General features: G+C 37.1%; 1 protein-coding gene across 1 annotated transcript; it reads left to right on the forward strand.

Annotated features, from left to right (window-relative positions):
* Positions 1-2,021: 2,021 nt before the first annotated feature.
* Positions 2,022-17,865, forward strand: LOC138383808 (NXPE family member 1). The gene is made up of 5 exons (XM_069468891.1): positions 2,022-2,117; positions 9,182-9,915; positions 12,297-12,358; positions 16,750-16,962; positions 17,330-17,865. The coding sequence occupies exons 1-5, from the start codon at positions 2,022-2,024 to the stop codon at positions 17,863-17,865; spliced, it is 1,641 nt and encodes a 546-aa protein (XP_069324992.1).
* The last annotated feature ends 4,955 nt before the right edge of the window (positions 17,866-22,820 follow it).

Consider the following 22,820-nt stretch of genomic DNA (forward strand, 5'->3'; position numbering starts at 1 on the left):
CTGGGGGAGCACAAAGGAATAAATTACTAATTAAACTACTGAGGAAAGAACAGTTGGTATTCAATCCAAACTCAAATAATGAATAGGAATTTTCCAAATTAACCAGGAAGCCTGTTGGAGATTGGGGGAGGGAGGTTCTGGCGCGGTGAGCACAGAGGTGAAGACAGTCAGGAGGAACAGTGTGGGCAGATCCAGGAGCATGGAAAAATAAGGGTTATTCAGACACCAGCAAGAATTTGGTATTTCTACTGCTGTATTCTCATCCTCCAAAATGTTTATTTAATTCATTTTGTTGCTTCTCTTTATTTCCAGTACATTCTACGGTACCTGACGCATATTTGGTAAGTACTCAATATTTTACAGAATAAGCTTAAAGATCTATGAAAAGGAGGTTGATAGTCTAAGATTCATAAAAGTGCAGTGATAATCATAATTTTCTTTTCAGTGTTGCTGAAAGTTATCTATACACGCTACTTCATTAGGTAAGGAAAAATGAATCAGATCAGACATTGTAACTCAGACTTCACAAAATTCACTTTCAAGTCAGAAAAACAGGGTCAGTCAGGGGAGAGGTAGTCAGGGTGGCCCCTTGACTCTGACTTTTTGCCCCATTGAACATGCTATTTTGTACACTTGGAAAATATGAAATTTCAATGGATAGAAGTTGAAGTTGTTCTGAAATCAGGATTCTGTTTTGAAAGTATTCAACAAATATTGTGCTTGTGGGACACAGTGCTAGGCACTGGTGTGTAATGTGACATAGACATTATTCCAATTCTTCAGTAATTGACAGTCTTTTGGCCTTCAGAAAGTAAACAAACTATTGCAATATGGTGTGTGGCACAGATTAGAGCTGCCCCCTTGTCCTCTTCCCTGCATTCATTCATTTTGTCCCAGTACCAGCCTTGACCCAGAACTCAACACCTCCCTAAGTTCCCCCACACCATGCTTCAGTAACTGGGAAGTCAAAGTTCAATCAGAAGGTAGTGATTTAATATGAGTTGCAACTGTGTACTACATCTTGTTTAAAATAATTTCATCTTGGACACTCGAAAGGTTAACCAGCTCTAAATTTACCCTTTGTTCTCTAGCTTCTACTCTGCAAGTGAAGTATCTTTTTGCTCTGCACCAACCAGATTAAAAATACAGAAAATTTTTGGATTCTGCCAAACGAATCCATTTAAACAAAAGCTTTTCACGCAATCTAGATTTCACTGAGGATTTGGTAATGGACAGAGAGGAGAGGCGTTACGTTTTGTACCCCAAAATAAGGCAAAGTATATAATCTTATTTGTGTTCTCCAAAACCATATTATTAATATAATAACATGACCATGGTGGGGAGGAGCTTCTCCCTCTCTTTCTCTTTCTCTCTCTTTCCCCCCAACCTCCCCAACATCTCTTTCTATCTCCTTTTCTTTCCCTTTCCTCATGCAGTACCTACCCTTGTTGGATCATCTCTTCTTTGTTATGCAGAGTAATTCAGTCCGGAAGGAGTTTCTACTTCCAAATTTCATACTTGGTGCTCAGTAAAACAAAAGCTACCCACCCCACCTCCCTGCCCAGTTAACAGGACCCACTTTCTTTAAGGGCGTTTTACCGATTATGTTTCATAACATGAGAATATTCTTGTGGCCCCATCAGCTACCCCAAGTCTTCCCCCAAAAGACACGCTGGTAGATTAATTGCTCTCCTTCTCATTGAAATTGTGATGTGTCATAACTGAGAAAATGCAGAGTGCAGTGAGAGAACCTATGAGGGGCATCGGGCTTCCATTTCAGGTTCCTGGAAGGAGGAAGCAACAATCCCAGCTAGAACTTGGACAGGAGTAGCCAATAGGTGGGCAAAGGGGTTGGGAGTATGGGTTGTTGGTGGGGGGAGGGAAAGAAGAGAATTGCTCACAAAGGAGGAAAAAAATCTTGGTGGCAAATTACAGATTAAAAATAAAACAGTGAGGGAGTACAGAGGGACTCACTTCTCACAGAATTCCTCTCTTGTGTCATCTCTCCTAGGACACTCATCATGTTTTCAAATAAGATGCTTCAGAAAATACTGCTGATGTTGCTATCTTTTTTAGTAGTTACCTGGATAATCATAATTTCTCAAAACTCCACAAAGGTAGGAACAGTTTTCTCCAGTGTGACCTGCGTCAAGCCAGGCCCAGTCCATCAGCCCCTCCTCCCCCTCTCCAAGCCTGCTGTCTTCTCCCTTCTCTGTCCAGCTTCTCAGAGGGACTGTGGACACCACGACCTCCTCTCCCTCATTTCCCACTCATCCTGTATCCATTCCCATCAGTATTCCACCTCCCTCATACTCCCAAAACAGCCCTTGTTAAAGCTACCAACTTTCTTGTCACTAAATCCAGGTGCATATGTTACCTGACCATGTAAATCCAGTTTGTCATTTGGTCCTTTTGTCTATGATTTCTTGCTCCATGCAAAAGTTTTTGTTTTTTTTTTTTTTTTCGTAATTCACTTTCTCTTATTGTTTATGGATGTTAAGTCATTGTTAGAAAAGTTTTTCCCACTCTAGTTACATAGGCATTCACCCATTTTTTTACTAGTGTAGTTCCATTGTCTGTAAAATCTGATCCACTTGGAATTGTGCTGTTGAATAGTATGACAATCTAATTTAACTTTTTCCCTATATCTGTCCAGTTATCCTAATCCCCTTATTAAAAATTCCATCCAATATCCCCACTGATTTTGACTGCTGCCTCTATAGCATACTAAATTTGTATGTATAATAAGGTCTATTTCTGATTTTCAATTCTGTTCCACTGTCTTTTTATTCATGTGCCAATACCATGCTATTTTAATTATAGAGATTCTACAAGTAAGTTTTAATATCTAGTAGAGCTAATCCTACCCATACCCACGACCTTGTTTTTTTAATTCCCCAAACATTTTCTAACTATTCGTTCTCATTTATCCTTTCAAGTGAACTTTCTAATTGACCTGTCTGGTCCAGAAAATATTGGGGATATTTTTATTGTGATTTCATTAAATGTATATAAATTAACTTTGGAAGACTAAATAGCTTCCTTATGATGTTAAGGGTTTTTATCCAAGAACATGGTTTCCTTTCCATTTGCTCAACTTTGCTTTCTTCAGTAGTATTTTGTGAATTTTTCTCATATAATTCTTGGACACTCATGTTCAATTTATACCTAAGTATTTTATTATCATTTTGCTACTATATATCGGGTTGTCTCTTCCATTTATTCTCTCTGGGTTTTGTCTGTATATACAAAGGCTATTGATATTTATACATTAATTTTATTACCTACTATCTTACTAAATTCTTTTATTGGTTATAGTAATTTTTACACTGTTAGAGTTTTCCAGATAAATAACCATTGCATCTGGAAATAAAGATTGTTTTAACTTCCTATTCAAGTCCAGTGTCTCTAATTGCTTTCTCTCATCTAATGTATATATTAATATTTTATGTGAAAAGAAGAGCCATACATTCTTTTTTTACTGTTTTTAACATGAATCTGTGCTAATATTGTCAAAGTCTTTTTGTGCCTACATGGTGATAATCATAAAATTTTTCTCATTAGCTATACTAATATGATAAATCATATTAAAAACTGAACCAAATTTGTATTCCTGGTAAAAAACTTTCTGGGTCATGAAATATTATTTTTTTCTAACGTTCACTTGGATTATGTTTGCTAACATTTTAAGATTCTGCCTCAATATTCATAAATCTATAATTTATATTGTTTTCTCTGGTATAATCTTTATCAGGTTTTGGAAAATACATTATATTTACTTCATAAAATCAATTTGGAAGTTTTTTGTTTATTTTCTGTTTGTAGTACATTGAAGTTGCTTAAGTAACATTAGGATTGACTGATCTTTAAAGTTTAGTAGAATTCCACAAATCTGGCTTTGTGTTTTTCAGTAGGAGCGTGCTATTATTTTTTCACTATTTTTTTATGCCACTCAGGTAAATTTTGATAGGTTGTATTTTCTGAATTAATTATTTTATCTAGATTCTCATATATATTTGCCTGAAATTGTAAAAAAATCATTTCATGACTTTTTAAATTTTCTGTTTTCATATTTTCCTCATAAGATTTCTAATTTTGTATATTTGTGTTTTCTCCCTTTTGCTTTGATTAGATTCACTGGTGGCTTGTTTATTTTGATTTTTTTCTTTAAAAAACTTGGCTTTTTGTTTGTTCTACTATTTTTCTGTATTTTAATGCATTACTTTTGCTTTTACCTTCATATCAATTCCTTCTTTCTGCTTTCTTTCAACTTACTCTGTTTGCCTTTTTCTAACTTTTTCTCTAAGTGCTTAACTCATTTATTTTTTGTCTCCTTATTTACATAGGTAGTTAATGCTGTAAATTTTTACCTGATATTTATTTTAGCTATATCTCATAGATTCTAATATAACATGTGTTCATTATGGTTATATTCACAATACACTATAATTTCATTTTGTATTTTTCTTTGACTCAGGAGTTGTTTTAAACTTTTTAATTTCAGGGTGGAATGGTATTTGGGGGGGTTGAATAAATTTCTACTAAATACCACATTATAATCAAAGATATTATTTTTATTATTATTTCTATTAATTAGCATTTATTGAGGTCTTCTTTGTGACCAAAGATATAGACAATATTTGTAAAGTTTCATATGTTTTTTGAAAAGAAGATGTATTCTCTATTACTAGAATTCAGAGTTCAGTATATGTCTACAAGATCTTTCTTTATTGCTATTAGTTATTTTGTAACCTTACTAATTTTTTGTCCATATAGTATTCCATAGATAGCTCATGTATTAAATGCACCTATCATTAAAATGAATTTCTCTATGTCTCCTTGAATCTCTTATAGTTTCTGCTTTATGCTTATATTGCTATATTGGGTGCATAAATATTACTTGTGAATTAATTATCCTTTAGTATATAAGGTGTCCTGCCTTGTCACTTAATACTTTTTGGTGTGAATGTTACTTTATCAAATACCAAGATTACGATTCCAACTTCCTTTCCCCTTTTTTTCTTTTTTTTTTTTAACCTGGTATATTATTGTCCAATTTTCCAATTCTAATTTTCTTAAGATTTAATAAACTTTTTATTTTAGAATAGTTTCAAATTTACAGAAAAATTGCAGGAATATTACAGGGAGTTCCTCTATACCCTGCACCCAATTTCCCTTAAATTTTTAACATTATTATATGAAGTCCCTATTTTATTCAGATTTCCTTAATTTTCACCTAATGTCCTTTTTCCATGATCCCATCCAGGGTACCATATTACATGTGTCACTTCTCTTTAGGCTTCTCTCAGACTTTCTTTGTTTTTGATGACCTTGACAGTTTTAAGGAATAATGGTCAGGTATTTCGTTGAATGTCCTTCTAGTTTAGTTTGTTGTTTTTCTCATGGTTAAATATATTTTATGGGTTTGGGGAAGAAGACCTTTGTAAAATGGTCTTCCACTCATCACATCATATCAAGGATGATGCCATCACATGACTTATCACTGATGATGCTGACCTTGATCACCTGGCCAAGCTAGTATTTGTCAGGTTTCTTCACTGTAAGCTTATTCTTCCTCCTCCCCAGCCCATTCTATACAGTACTCTTTAGAAATAGATCACTAGGTCAATTCCACACTTAAAGATTGGGCAGTTCTGTTCCACCTCATTGAGTGAAGAGCATCTACATACATTATTTGGAATTTTTTTGTAAAGAATATTTGTCTGTTACTCCCCATATATTTGTTTATTCAAACATTTATTTACATCAGTGTGGATTCATGGATATTTATTATGTACTAGTATTTATTGGATATTTATTATGTATTAGTATTGGGTTAGAATCCAGTAGTACATTATTTTGTTGTTCAAATTGTTCCAGCTTTGGCCATGGAGAGCTCTTTCAGTTGCCTCCTGTGTTACTTTGTTTGTTTTCTTCTTTTGAGCTTTCCTTACTTTCTGACACAAGATGCTTTAGGCTCATCTTATATATCCCTTGCCCCATCCCTAGAGTCAGCCATCTGCCCAAAGGGCCCTGGTTTCTTTTATTGGAAAATGGTATTAAAAACCAAGATATGGACACTGGCTTTGTTTGTTACTATTGGAGTATCTTTGCTTCTAGGCCCTCTCAGAAGACAGAGCTCAAAAATAAAATGTCTATGCTACCTAGAGTCATCTACAGATTCAATGCAATCCCTATCAAAATACCAATATCATTTTTCGCAGATCTAGAAAAAATAATTATACGCTTCATATGGAAACAAAGAAGACCCCATATAGCCAAAGTAATCTTAAGCAAAAAAAAAAACAAAAAACAAATTAGGAGTCATCGATTTACCAGACTTCAAGCTATACTACAAGTCTATAGAGCAACCAAAACAGCATGGTACTGGCACAAGAACAGAGACATAGACCATTGGAACAGGACTGAGAACACAGATATAAAACTATCCTCATATTGTCATCTGATCTTTGACAAAGCAGACAAAAACATACACTGGGGAAAAGAATCCCTGTTCAATAAATGGTGCTGGGAAAATTGGATAGCCACATGCAGAAGAATGAAACTAGATCCGCACCTCTCACCTCTTACAAAAATCAACTCATGATGGATAACAGACTTAAACCTAAGACATGAAACCATAAGAAGTCTAGAAGAAAATGTCGAGAAAACTTTTATAGACATTGGCCTAGCCAAAGAATTTATGAAGAAGACCCCAAAAGCAATTACAACACCAGCAAAAATAAATAAATGAGACCTGATCAAATTAAAAAGCTTCTGCACAGCCAAGGAAACTATCAATTGAGTGAATAGTCAACCTACAGAATGGGAGAAAATATTTGCAAGCTACACATCCAATAAAGGGCTGATAACTAGAATATATATAGAACTTAGGAAAATCAACAAGAAAAAATCAAACAATTCCATTAAAAAGTGGGAAAGGACATGAACAGGAACTTTTCAAAAGAAGACAGAATAATGGCCAACAAACATATAAAAAATTGTTCAACGTCTCTAATCATCAGGGAAATGCAAATCAAAACCACAATGAGATATCACTTAACTCCAGTGAGAATGGCTTTTATCAAAAAGCCCCAAAACAACAAATGTTGGCATGGATGCAGGAGATAGGAATGTTCATACACTGCTGGTGGGACTGAAATTAGTACAACCTCTATGGAAAGTAATACGGAGATACCTCAAAGAACTAAAAATAGATACCATTTGATACAGCAATCCCACTACTAGGCATCTACCCAAAGGAAAAAAAGTCATTCTATAATAAAGACATTTGCACTCAAATGTTTATAGCAGCACAATTCATAATTGCAAAGATGTGGAAACAACCCAACTGCCCATCAATACATGAGTGGATTAATAAAATGTGGTATATGTATACCATGGAGTACTACTCAGCCATAAAAAACAATGGTGAACTAGCACCTCTTGTATTATCCTGGGTGGAATTACAGTCCATTCTTCTAAGTGAAGTGTCACAAGAATGGAAAAACAAGCACCACATGTACTCACCATCAAATTGGTACTAACTGATCAACACTTATGTGCACACATGGAAGTAATATTCACCGGGTGCCAGGCAAGTGGGAGAGAGGTGGAGGGGATGGGTAAATTCACAACTAATGGGTGCAGAGTGCACTGTCTAGGGGATGGGCACACTTGCAGCTCTGGTTTGTGTGGTGCAAAGGCATTATATATAACCAAAATGTTTGTACCCCCATAATATTCTGAAATTTAAAAATAAAAAAAAAATACATGTGTGATACTATTAAAGATTTCCTATTGTACAAATTAAGGTTTTTTTAGTATTTTCCAGAGATATATAAAAAGGTTCTTATTTGGGATGTTATTTATTTGCATCTCTCTCTATTTCTTGGTTGGCTTTGCCAAAGATTTGTCTTTTGGCTTTGCCAAAGTTTTTTCAAAGATTCAACCTGGGTTCTGTTCATCTTTATTTTAAATGATATCTCACTTCCTTATTTCTTGTCTCTTTTGGTTTACTCTGCCACTTTGTTACCAATCACGAGGGTTTTATAAATGATGCTGGGATGCAGTGCAGCCCGGCCATGCATTTTTAAAAAGTGTGACATGTGTTTTAAAGTGTGAGAGTGTTGGCAATCACTGGTGTATAATCCTTGTTCTCAACCCTAGCTGATCACAGGGTTGCCTGTGAGGCTTTTGGAAAATACTCCTGGACAACATAGTGATAATGACTAAGGTGATCTGGACCACAGCCTGAGAATCCATGTTTCTAGAAAAGCTTGGCAGGTGCTTCTGACTATCAGCAAGGTTTGGAAATCCCCAAATTTGAATTCCTATAAAACACTGTGTAGTGCTAAAAGTATACATGACTTCTAAGGCTGTAGCAATTTCTAAAATAGAAGTTCAGAATGTCTAGGTGGTTTTCAGGGAATGTGGAGGTGGCTAGCAGTCCAGAAAGAAAAGAAAACATTAGTGAAGAGCAAGAGCTGAAAGAAAGGAAGGTCAGCTCCTAAAAATAAAACAGTCTTATCAAAACATCAAGTGCAAAGGAGAGAGTGGCAAGAGCTAGAAAGTTAAAAATAGGCCACAGTGTAATGTCATGTTAAGAACAGACTTCACCCCAAGAGTTATGAGAAGCCATGGAAGGGGTGTAAGCAGGGACACAAATATGGTTTTGCTTTAGAAGGACTGATTTAGCTACAGGGGAGGAAAGTAAATGGAGAGAAAGCAGCACTGTCTTAATGAAGTCTGAGGACAGCTTTCATCCTTGAGGTGACTGCTACAACCAGGACATAAACGTTGGTGGCTTGAACTCTGAGACAGTTGGGGAAGAAAGGACTGTTAGACATATGAAAAAGATATGTAGGGGTAGACGTAACAGAAATTAGTTATTGGATGTCAAGTGTATATGAAAAGGAAGAGAAAATGCAATGATACCAATTTGTTACTCATAAGCATTCTCTGAGCTATACATTTTGGCTATAACATATTTATCTACAACTCTTCAGGCATTTTCTGAAATATTCAGGTAAAAATGTAAATGTTTACATTTTATTCAAAATTGTCAGAGAGTTTAAATAATATTGATAATAGTATATAAATAAATATTCAAACTCAAAATAAGTGAAAATTACTAGGAATAGGTTCGTTTCATAGTATGTCACATTTCTTGTCATTTCAGCTTTGGTCTACGCTGAACTTATCCATCTCCCTCTATCACTGGAACACCTCCACGAAGCCCTCATTTCCCACAACACCAGTAAGCCCATTAAAGTCACCAACAGAGACTGAGCTGCGAATAAAGGCAATCATGGAGAAAATAGACCAGCAGATCCCGCCCAGACCTTTCGCCCACATGAACACCACCACCAGCGCCACACACAGCACAGCCACCATCCTCAACCCTCAACACACCTACTGCAGGGGGGACCAGCTGGATGTCCTGCTGGAGGTGAGGGACCACTTGGGATGCAGGAAGCAATATGGCGGGGATTTCCTGAGGGCCAGGATGTCCTCCCCAGCCCTGAAGGCAGGCGCTGCAGGAAAGGTGACCGACTTCAACAATGGCACCTACCTTGTCAGCTTCACTCTCTTCTGGGAGGGCCAAGTCTCCCTGTCTGTCCTGCTCATCCATCCCAGCGAAGGAGTGTCGGCTCTCTGGAGGGCAAGGAACCAAGGCTATGATAAAGTTATTTTCAAAGGTAAATTTGTTAATGTGACCTCCTATGTCTTCACTGAATGTGGCCTGACCCTAAATTCAAGTGCTGAGCTCTGTAAATACCTGGATGATAGAGATCAAGAAGCCTTCTACTGTGTGAAGCCTCAACACTTGCCCTGTGAGGCCCTGACCCACATGACCACCAGGAATCGAGAAATTTCTTATCTTACTGTCCAGGAAAAAGGCCTTTTCCACAGGTAAGTATATTTCTTAATACATGGAGAGATGCCCCAGGTAGAGCTACGTTGCCCATCTCAATACTGAGAATGACCCTCTCAGATGCCTCCTCTACTCAGATGTGGTGTCTTCATGGGACCTCCTGTTCATGACTCTATGCCAAGGTTTGCATTTTCACTGAAATGTTCAATAAAAGAGGGCTTCACAAGGTGGAACTCTGTAATACATATGCCTGTTCTTCCCCAGGGTGACTGGTATTGTTACTCAGCCACGCCTTCTACTATAGACCTACAGTTTTTATAAAATATGTTCTGTGGACAACTATTCTGCTATGTGTTCACAGATTACCACTGAGAAAAGATTCCTTGATAAGTGTATGATAACATCCACGCTCCCTCACCTGCCGTATCACAGTCTGTTGATTCTCCCTCTTATATATCCTTTGCATTCATCCATTTCTCCCCATGCCCAGTGCCGCTGTCCAAGTTCAGACCACCATCCTCTCATCTGGATAACCTATAACAGCTTCCCAACTGGTCTCCCTCCCAGCAGTCACCTCCCCTTTAATCTATTCTCCACACTGCAACCTGAGTAAATCTTTCTAAAAAGCCAGGGCCCACTGGTCATCTCCAGTTGATCTCATGATCAGATATTCCTCAGAGTGGAGGAGTCCTTCTGCTCCCCAAATTGTAACCTAGTGATTCCTGGAAGCCTCTGGTTGAACAGGCCTCCACAAGCCCATGTGTAAGCATGTTTCTTCTACCAATTGCGGCTGCATAAACACCATGTCTTTCTCCCCCGCTCCCAAACAGATGCTCACTTCCTGCTTTCTCTGTTCTCCACTGAGCTGGAAAACACTTCACTGATTAGAATGAACCATCAGGGTCTCTTCAGAGGCCACTCTGGAGATTTGCAAAGGGTAACTACCTGCCAGCACAAAGCCCAGAACTGTGCGCCAAGCCCTAAGGCACCTATCAGTTTCAGAGTTTTTTGCTCATTTGATAACTTTCCATAAGCCTGGGGGGGAGGTTCAGTCCATTTCCTTCTTCCTTTCCACTCTGCCAATATCCATATTTCCTCCCACTAAGGATTTATTTTCCCTAAGCTTGATGACAGAGTAGAATGCTAGGTCCTTAGCAATCCCTTTTTTAACAGTTTTCAAAGTCAAGCTTAGAGGTTTTTTTTCCTTAAGCTTTCAAAAAATATGCTAAGAGGACATAAGAGTGGATAGCAAACATGGAAAAATAACAGGCATTCCAGAATCTCACCTCGTTAGCCAAGTTTGGGCTCTTAATCTATAATCCGTGAGTCCTTTCTGAGTAAGTAAAAGCACAGCTGGGTTTCTGTTCCTTTCCTTTTACCTCTCATGGTACAGCTTACCAAATCTCTTCCTACCCACCAACCATACTTAGCCAAAATCCCAATAAGGATGAAAACGTGCTGATTCTTTCCCTTCTCGGGATTGGACCTGAAGAGACATCCATAGTAAAGAATCAGGTACCACTTACACCTGTTGTGCCTGGCACCTGGGTCCCCATTCTCCCAGTAACCCCTTTCTGCCTTCCTCCACTTACATACACACACACATAGGTTCGAGACAAAGAATGAGTCAAAGGGAGGGTGAGAGCTTTCAAACAGGAAGAGTCAGGTGGTTTTCATCAGTTGGAGGAAAGCAATGCAGTGTATGTTTATTCATACATAACATTGAACATTACTTTCTACCGGCCACTTTGGTAGATATTAAAGATACAGCAGTGGGCCAGGCAAATGCATTCCCTTCCTTCATAAAGTGTACAATCTTCAGAAAGCAAGTTTGTGGGAAAAATTGAAGGTAACCATAGCAGGAAATGTGGATAAAGAGGGAAGCAGAGGCCCCATGATAAGAGGTCTACACGCCACACTAAGGAGCCTGGACTCCTTAGATAAGTGACAGGGAGATGATTAAATGTTTTAAACAGTAATGCACTTGCAGTTGCAATTAGAAAGGACGCTCTGGCAGTTGTGTTGAAGAATTCAGGTGGGATGAAACTGAGACAGGCCGGCCAATTAGAGACTCACAGTAATCCAAGAAAAATATTCTACAAACTTGAACAGGTGACGTGGAAGCACAAAGAGAGAAGGGGACTTGCAAATTATAAAACATTTTTAATCTAAAATTTCAGGACACATTGATTGCATGTGGCAGACGAGGAGAGCTGCTGATTTCAGGTGTTCTCAGCAGGGTGGAAAGTCTTCCAAAACCCTAATTCACTTAAAATGCTCATTATGTATCTAAAATTTGCAAAAATAATAACTTTCAGTTATATAAAATTAAAAATTATCCTTTACTCACAAGCAAGTGATTCATGTTACCTTGTTATGTGGACAGACAGTAGGCTAATTTGTTGTCCTATTTTTGAAGGTCCAAAGTGGGAGTTGAAATGATGAAAGACCTAAAACACATTGATGTCTCCCGATGTAACAGTAAGTCTGCTCTGCCCTGTGGTAGGTGCTGCTTGGTATGTGTCTTGTGCAGAGGAAATCTTATCAGCATTAACCCTAGCAACTGTGGTTTTCCTGGAACACAATTCCTAGCAGGTGTCTATGGTGTCAATCACGTTAGACTTTAAAGAGAGAAATTCACTCAAGGAAATTGTTTCAAACTCTCTTTATAACAGATTTCATCTTGATTTATCCAAGAGGAGAAATATGTAGGAGTATCCTACATTCATATTTAAGCCTGGGAGTTCACCTCCCTAGGGTCTGAGGCGCTGTGCGAACATCTTTGATGGATACCCATAGCTTCAGAGTGGGAATATTCTGGTTTTGGTTTCCCAATTCTCTGTTGGCATAACCTCCCAACTTTTATTTGATACACTTACCAATTTTACGTTGTTTCCATCTTATTAAATGTTTTATTGACAAACCCAAAGCTACACTACTTATGAAACAGTCTTCATACTACCTTAGCTTTAAAATATCTTCCTATAAAGTCTTAGTTTACCAATAACATGCGTTATTTGATCTACTCCAACTTATAATGATTTATTGCCACTATTTATTCATTTATTCAGCAAACATTTGTTGAGGGTCTAACAGATGTGAGGCATTATGGGCAAATGGAGAAAAACAAATGCTCAGTACGCTCGCAGTCTGAAAGACATTCCACCTATGAACTCCATGAAGACAGTTAAAACAGCAAAGGGGCCGGGCGCGGTGGCTCACAGCTGTAATCCTAGCACTCTGGGAGGCAGAGGCGGTGGATCGCTCGAGGTCAGGAGTTTGAGACCAGTCCGAGCAAGAGCGAGACCCCGTCTCTACTAAAAATAGAAGTAAATTATTGGGCCAACTAAAAATATACATAGAAAAAGAAATTAGCTGGGCATGGTGGTACATGCCTGTAGTCCCAGCTACTCGGGAGGCTGAGGCAGTAGGATCGTGCAAGCCCAGGAGTTTGAGGTTGCTGTGAGCTAGGCTGATGCCACGGCACTCACTCTAGCCCAGGCAACAAAGCGAGACTCTGTCTAAAAAAAAAAAAAAAAAAAAAACAGCAAAGGGCTTATGTTAAAGTTGGTATTTCACTGTGCCCTGAGGGATATCTGTGGTCAGAGAATGAGAAAGAGAAATCACATAAAGATCATGGGTAGTATTGCCAGACTTAAGGAAATAATAATACAGACCATCAGTTAAATTTGAGTAACTTCTAATTGTCTTTGTTGTATACAATGAGATAAGGGCAAGTATTGCAGGAAATATACTTACACTAAAAAATTATTCCTTATTAGAAGTAATTCAAATTTAATATGGTGTCCTGTATTTTTTACCTGATAACTCTTTTTATCTGATAATTCTAGTCATGAGCAAAATTATCATGGACTTATTCAGAAGGCCAAGGGGATGAGCATATGGTGGAATGGAGCAAAGGAGGAGTCCAGAAAGAGGAAGACACTAGATCATGGAAGTTCTCAAGTGCCATGCTGAGGACTTCCATGGTTAGTCGGGAAGCTTTTCAAAGCCACTAAAATAAGAGTTTCTATTACTAAAGAGGGAGGAATAGAATGATAAGATCCACTTTGTGTGCTTTAATAAGCTAAATCATAATTAACAAAATGTATGATCTATAGAAAGACAACTTAAAATGTTACTAAGACAGATAAGATAAAATATATATAAACAGAAGAAAAAACACTGTTTCTGGATGGGATGACTTCATATGAGAAAGAATGTCAGTTGTCTCTGTATCATTTTCTTATTGCTGCTGTGAGAAAGTAGCTTAAAACAAAACTGCATAATCTTACAGTTCTGTAGTTCAGAAGTCCAACATCTGGTTCAAAGAGCTAAAACGTGTCAGGAGGCTCTAGGGGAGAACCGGTTCCTTTGTCTTTCCCAGTTTCTATAGGCTTCCAGCATCCCTGGTGGCCCTCTTCCTCCATCTTCACAGCCACAACAGTGGGTCAGGCTCTCACACCACATCTTTGACCCACTCTTCTGGCTCCCTCTTCCACTTCTGAGGACTACTGAGATTAAATTGGGTCTACCCAGATAATCCATGATAATCTGTCCCATCTCAAAGTCTGTACACTTAGTCACATCCGGAAAGTCCCTCTGGCTGAGGAAGCCAACATATTCACAGGTTTGAAGAATTAGGATGTGGGTATCTTTGAGGGTCCATTAGTCTGCCTACCACAATCTCTAAAGTAATCAAAAATTAATGGAATCCTAACAGTATTACCCACATAATGTTCAAAATACTCAAGCCTATTCTAAAATTATTAAGTAAAATAAGCATGTAAGAGTAATCATAAGATAATTTGTTATATGTTGGAAATAGTCCTTCAAAGAACTAAGTTTGAAACCTGGCAAAATGAATACCCTGGCACATTAAAGATTATACAAGATATGGTTTACAATAATAAGCTGAAAGGCTATCTTCTCACCAAGGTAAGCCTGTACATTATTAGGAGGTAGAATATTTAATAACCATGGATCTCAAGTTTCCAGAGTCATGATATTTAACCATCCAGGATACAATGCTGTCAAGCCTCACAGAAGCTCAACCATGACTCACTGAAATTACAACATCATTATAAGACTATGAAAATTCCCTTTAGTAAGCTAAATCACCAGGATTTAAGAGCTATTCCAGGTGCATTTTCCAATTCTGCCATCGGCACCTTTTTGCCACTTTGTCCACAAGTTACAAATACAGTACAACCATGCAATGATGCACAATCCTGTGGACATAGGCAACCAGAGGCTGTAAAGGCCTTTAAGGAACTATGCACCAGAGACTGCTGGTGATCCCCCAATATCCATTCCCTCCTCCCTCTTTAGTAATAGAAACTCTTATTTTAGCTGGACTCCTGGCCACCTTTCCTTGTAACTAGTTGTGGCCATGACTAAATTTTTTCCAGGAGTGTGACTAGAAGGGATATGGGAAACTTCTAGGTCATGCCTTTAAAAGAAATACAACTGGCCCTTCCCTTTCATCCTCCCTTTCCTACTAGCTGAATGATAGATATAATGTGATAAAGGCAAGACCCAGGTTAGACCGTGAGATTGAAGCCACATGTTAAGAATGGCAGCACAGGCCAGGCACATGGTTCATGCCTATAATCCCAGCACTTTGGGAGGCCAAGATGGGAGGACTGCTTGAAGTCAGGAGTTTGAGACCAGACTGGCAACATAGCAAGATCTTTTCTCTACAAAAAATACAAAAATTAGCCAAGCATGGTGGTGCATACGTGTAGTCCCAGCTACTTGAGATGCTGAGACAGGAGGATTCCTTGAACCCAAGAGTTGGAGGCTCCAGTGAGCTATGATTGTGCCACTGCACCCTAGCCTGGGCAACAGATGGAGACCCTGTCTCTAAAAATAATAATAACAATAAAAAAGAATGGCAGAAGAATAACACAGGAGAAATAAGAGTCCCTGACACCAGGCAATATCATATTAGCCCTGACCTGCTCACTCTAGGTCTATTACACAAGGGAGAAATACATTTCTATTATTAATTCATTATTATTTTGGCCTTTCTTGTAGCATACAAACTTGTTTCTTATCCAATACAGAATGTGGTATCAGCACAGAAGTGCTGTTGTAACGAAACCTAAATAGGAGGCATTTGGCTCAATGATGGGGTAGTGGTATAGAAAGTGGCAAGGACACATGACGGGGGAAATCTGATAACCTTTGCAATGCCATGGCAAAACATTTGGGGCATGGCTACTGTGGTACCTGGGAAGGCAGGCCATGTACCAACAGAGCCTGTAATGCTAGTGGAACTTGCTGGAACATCTCAGAAGATTGGTCTGTATTAGACACTGAATGTTGCTTTTAGCAAAGTCTTATTTAAAAAATAAAAACATTAAGTCAAGCTAGGTATTTTATACTGTTTGAAGTTTTTTTTTTTTAAATATGCACATATTATTATATTTTAGGCCATTTTTTTAAACCTGGAAAAATTAAGATTATTCCTTCATTAATGGAACAAAGGTAAGTGATTTGATAGAAGGACACCAAGTAGCAGATCACTAATATCATTCAGGTTAGAATAAAGCACCCAAGTCAGCACAGAATCAGTAGGGACGGCAAAGAAAGGACAGACAGAACATCAAGACTTAGCTAATGACCCAGCGTGGGAGAAAATGAACAGCAAGGAGGCAGGACAACTCAAAATCTCTCAAAGGAATAAGTAGAAGTGCCTAGAACAAAGCTGATGATCACAGAAAAGTACTAGGAAGGGATAGAATTATTAATAGGAATGAGATTTAGAGGAAGGGAGAAAGTGATCAAGAAAGGGCAGGACCAAGAAGGAAGCTGGATGTTTAACTTGTGCCAATAAAACCACTTACCACAAGTATCCCTGTTACCAGAGAGTGAAAACATGACAGCGAAATGCCAAGTTGGAATGAAGACTCCTGTCCCTGGCGGCTATACTTTACAAGGAAGGTGGATAACAACATTTTGCAACCAGATTCAGTTAGACACAGTTAAGATAAATGACTGTTTAAAAGGAAAACTCATTTACCTCCTCGGAGACTCTACACTGCGTCAGTGGATCTACTACTTACCCAAAGTTGTAAAAAGTATGTAGTTATTTTATATTATTTTAGAAATTCAGGCTGATACTTTTAATGAGGTTCCTATTCTCTCCTTTGAGCTGTTTTTTACTTCACTTACCTTTCTGAATTTGAGCCTTTTAATTCAAAATATATTTTAGTCCCTGTTTCCTAAGAAATGTTGTTCCTCTTTAAAAATTCCAATAAAAATTTGACATTTTGATTGACATTCCACATATGAACAGGTAATCTACCCTAAAGGGTAGGCATGCCCCAGTCAGAAATAATCTAGGTCGGTAATCTAGGTGGGTGAGTATTTTAAATGATAGGATATTCTTTGTTAAAAATATTAATCATTATCTTCTAGTTAAAAGATCTATTTATTTTTTACCAGCACTAAAATTGTTTGATCTTCATGAAACCGGAATTTTTAAGAAACATGTGCTTCTGGATGCAGAAAGACACACTCAGATTCAATGGAAAAAACACAGCTTTCCTTTTGTCACTCTTCAGCTCTACTCTCTGATAGATGATGATTATATGCCTCGGGAAATTGACCGGCTACCAGGTGACAAAAACACAGCCATTGTCATCACCTTTGGCCAGCACTTCAGACCCTTCCCCATTGACATCTTCCTTCGTAGGGCCCTCAGTGTCCGAAAGGCTATTGAACGACTGTTCCTAAGAAGCCCGGCTACAAAAGTGATCGTTAAGACAGAAAACATCAGGGAGATGCACTTAGACACAGAAAGGTTTGGAGACTTCCATGGTTACATTCAGTATCTTACCATGAAGGATATTTTCAAAGATCTCAACGTGGGTGTCATTGATGCCTGGGACATGACTATTGCATATGGCACCAATACCGTCCACCCACCTGATCATGTGATTGGAAATCAAATTAATATGTTCTTAAACTATATTTGCTAAAGCATGTATACTATACAAAATAACTAGGAATGGATCTCTGCAAATAATCCCACATGAATTTTCAAGTCAGTTTTATTCATTTTTAGAAACTAAGAGAATCAAATTTAAAAGAGTCTTTGTTGGCAGGGAGGACACTTAAAGACAATGACAACTAATATGGGATGCAAAGCCAAGAGAATCAGACATGAAGAATGATCATACCATGTCTGGAAGTTGTCTATGTGTGATAATGAATATTTTTATTTTTTAGGCAAGTTTGGTTCACGATTTCTATTGCTTGTGGCAGAAAGCATCCTACCTGATACTTTAGTAGGGTAAAAGAAAGCAAATATATTATCATTGTGTTCTAAAAACAAGGGTCACCTAACTTTTTCTGTAAAAGACTAGACAGTAAATATTTTAGGCTTTGCAGGCCATACGGTCTTTTGCAACTACTCAATTCTGCCATTGTAGTACAAAAGCATCCATAGACAACACGTAAGCAAATGAGTATGGTTATTTCAATACAACTTATTTATGAAATAAACTGATATTTGAATTTCATAAGTTTCATATGTCAGGAAATATTCTTCTTTTTATTTTCCTCCAACTTTTTAAAAATGCAAAATCCACTTTTAGATCATGGGCCCTAAACTTGATAGACTATATTTGGCCTCTAGGCCACGGTTTTCCTATGTCTGATTTAAAACAAAAAATTTAGTAGGGGCTGGGCACAGTGGCTCACACCTATAATCCTAGCACTTTGGGAGGCTGAAGCAGGAGTATCAGCATTGAGCCCAGGAGTTTAAGACCAGCCTAAGCAAGATTGAGACCTTGTCTATACAAAAAATAGAAAAATTAGCCAGGCGTGGTGATAATAAGGATTATACAAAATAACAGTAATAATATATTGTGGTGTTTTAAATATTTCTAGAATTAAGCAGGGCACTGTAGTGCACACCTATAGTCCCAGCTACTCAGGAGGCTGAGGCAGGAGGATCACTTGAGACAAGAAGTTTGAGGTTACAGTGAGCTATGATGATGCCACTGCACTCTAGCCAGGGTGACAAGGCGAGACCCTGTCTCAAAAAAAAAAGAAAAGAAAAAAAATTCATTGGAGGTTGAAGGGAAAACTCATAACAAACTGGAAATAGAAGAAAACTCTCATAACTTGAGAAAATTTTTATGCCAGAAAACTATAACAAACATCACTTACTGAATGCAACATAACAGACATTTCCAAATAATGTCAGAAGCCAAACATGAATGTATATCATTGCTTCTATTCAGCAAGGAACTGGCAGTACATGTCAGAATGGAACAGAAGGAACTGTTCCTGGTTATTTGATCATTCTCTTAGAAAAAAACTAAGAAGCTAAATATAAATTTAGAAGGTGGCCTAACATAAGCTCAACATACAAAAATTAATAGCTTTCCTCACAGTAGAAATAGATAATTAGACAATACAATTAAAATGGCATGGTATCTCTGCATCTAGATCATGCACGTCTTTCATTATATTTAATCCTAGAAATTTGCTAGTTTTTGATCTATTATAAACGTATTTCTTAAATATTTACTATTGCAAATATTTTTCTATACATAGAAATGTGCACAAAACTTTAAAATATAGCTCAGTGAACTATGAAAAGCAAATACCCAAGTAACCCAATGGTTAGGAACAAATATAACAAAATATGTATAAGATCTCTCTATAGGTGCACACACACACACACACACACACACATACACAATCTGGTCAGATTTTGACTGGAATTGTGCTGAGTCTGTAGGACTATTTAATCTTTTTATTTGTGTGTGTGTGTGTGTGTGTGTGTGCGCGCGCGTGTGTGTAATTTGGCAATATGATTCTAAAAGTTCTAAGAAAATGCAAAGGGCCAAAATAAGACACTTCTGAAAAAGAAGAAAGTTGAAGAATATACTTTTTCGGGTATGCCTACACAATGAGTGCATTGCGCACCGTTTGGGGAGTGGTAACACTTGAAGGTGCTGACTCGGGAAAGGGGGGGTGGGGAAAAAAAATATGAAACTGTTGTTTTTAACTTGCATTGTTCACTTAATATTTTATCATGAATATTTCCCATATTATTTCAAAAAAAAGATATAAATCTTTGTATTTGCTTTTAATAAAAGTAATTATAAATGCACTAAAAAAACAAAAAAAAAAGAATATACTTTTTCAAAAATCAAGACTTATTTTAAAGCTATAGAATTATGACAATGTGGCACTGATGCAAAGAGAAAGCAAAGACCAATGAAACAGCATAAAGAGAAGAGAAGAAGGTCCTGCACATATGGACAGTTGCTTCAAGGCAAAGCAAGCACTGCAGACAGTGAGAAAAAGACAGTCTTTCTAATAGATAATCTGAAAAAATAGGACATCCATGTGGAAAAATTAAAACTGGATTCCTACATCATACTATTGACAAAAAATAAAATAAAATAAATTAAAGTTCAGGGAGATCATAGACCTAAATGTGAAAAGCAAAGCAATGAAGCTCTTTTTTTCCTTTTTTTTTTTTTTTGAGACAGAGTCTTGCTCTGTCACCTAGGCTAGAGTGCTGTGGCATCAGCCTAGCTCACAGCAACCTCAAACTCCTGGGCTCAAGGGATCCTCCTGCCTCAGCCTCCCCAGTAACTGAGATTATAGATGCACACCATCACACCTGGCTAATTTTTCTATTTTTAGTAGAGACAAGGGTCTCTCTCTTGCCCAGGCTGATCTCAAACTCCTGACCTCAAGCGATCTTCCCGCCTCGAACTCCCAGAGTGCTAAGATTACAGGCGTGAGCCACAGTGCCCGCCCAGAAACTTCATAAAGAGTACATCTTACACTATCTACAGTAAAAAGTCAATTTCTTTTTAATATTTAGCACCTTGACTGCCACACTAGAAAAAAACATTTTATTCCTTGGGGCCACAGTGTCTTATAACAAAAATAGAATAAAAACTTCAAAAACAAAATGGTCCTTTCCAATTTAATGAAAAATTTGTTATTATTTACTATTTTCTGTGCGTGAGATATACGCAACTTGAAAAATAGTTCTTGCAGCTCCAGGGTGAAGAGACATGTGAGTTACATATGCTTCACAAGGCCCCAGGTTCAAAACTAGCATGAGTTAAATACAACTCACATGGAAGTTAATGTGCTAAACTTTCAAACATCCGTGCACAGTACCACTGCATACAATTGATATGCAGCTTATGCCACCTGCAACTCACCAAGTGAGTCTGACAACACCCAAACTATCAATGAGACGAGTCCACCAGTCACACACCTGCATATCATGGTAATGGCACATTACCATAAAAGTTTCTAAACATTTATTCTCAATTTCTATACTTATCATGGACCAGCAAAAAACAGGTCCTCAGACCATAATTAAGTTGCACAGTAACAATTCTTAGACTGTTGAACATAATATAGAAAAATATCTTCATGACTTCATCGTAGAACATGGTTTCTTAGACTGAGTTCCAAAAGCATTAATCATAAGGGGAAACACAGGTTAGTTTCAGTACACTAAAAATAGGAACTGCTTATCAAAAGTTACCATTAAAAGAGTGGAAAAAAAAAACTCAAAAGCTATGAAAACACATTTGCAATACACAGAATAAAAGACTATTTTCTCTGTTTCTAGACTAACATGACATCCAGACTGACAAATTGGACAATATTTTTAAAAATAGTTTACATACCCCCCTAAACTATAAGCAAAGTCAAAAGATAAATGACAAATAGGGAGAAAATGCTTGCAGCTTATATCCTAGACAATAAACTAATAGGCCTATTGTAGAAACAGCTCTTAAAAACTGGGAAAGAAAAAGATCCAGATAGAAAAAATAACAAAAGATATGAGTAGGCAATTCAGTAGAAGAAATAAAAATGGCCCTTAAACATAGAAAAAGAAATACATATCTAAACTTTACTGAGAGACCATTTCTCACCTATCAAACTGGCAAAAATCTAAAAGTTTGAAGACATACTATGTTGATGGGTATGTGCAGAAACAGGCATTCTAAAGCATTGCTGATGGGAATTCAAAATGGTGCAGTACCTATGGAGTGAAATTTGGCAATATTTAGAAAAACTATCTACATATTTACCTTTTGACCTAGTGTTTACAAAGATGCTGGCAAAAATATAAAATGACTATACACGAGATTATTCATTGGAGCATGATTTGTAATAGCAAAAGATTGAAAAACAAACCAAATGTGCACCAATAGGAACACTGGTGAAACAAATCATGATACATCTTCTCAAAAAAAAAAAAAAATCGCGGCTATAAAAATAAATAGGAAGAGCTCTATCAACTGTGATGCTGTGGTCTCCAGGAGAGATTGTTAAAGGAGAAAAGAAAGCTGCAATATATAGTTGCAACCTCTTGGGTAATAAAAATGGAAGGATATATATATATATATATTTGCTTATACTAGCAACAGCAACAAAAAACCCACTGAAAGATAAATCAAAATATGAATAAAAAGCCATTCATAAAAGCATGGAGAATTGAGGGATAGAAATAAGACTTCTCTTAATATAACTGTTCCATAGTTATGATTTTAGAACCATAGATATGATTTACATATACAAAAAATTAAATAAAAAAAAGTAATTTCTGAAAACTAAAAATAAATAAACCTAACTGCAAATTGAGATGATGACATAAAATAATTTTTTCTCTTTGTGTTTAACGGTTTTAACAATAACATTTTGACTATATTTCCACAATAGAATATATTATAAGGATAAATAGAACTGAAAAAAATGCCAACCTTCACATAATAGTCTTTTTTATTAAAATTAATATTGATTGGCATTAGTATTTTGCAAGTATTCTTTACATTTTATTGGATAAAGCAAATGCTTATATTAAGGACATTAGGAAATGAGATTTTTAGTATAAAAAAGAGATGCAAGTTAAAAAATTAAAGAAGTTTTTAAAAAACAT

This window comes from Eulemur rufifrons, chromosome 6 (genome assembly GCF_041146395.1).
Source record: "Eulemur rufifrons isolate Redbay chromosome 6, OSU_ERuf_1, whole genome shotgun sequence".
Classification (NCBI taxonomy): domain Eukaryota; kingdom Metazoa; phylum Chordata; class Mammalia; order Primates; family Lemuridae; genus Eulemur; species Eulemur rufifrons.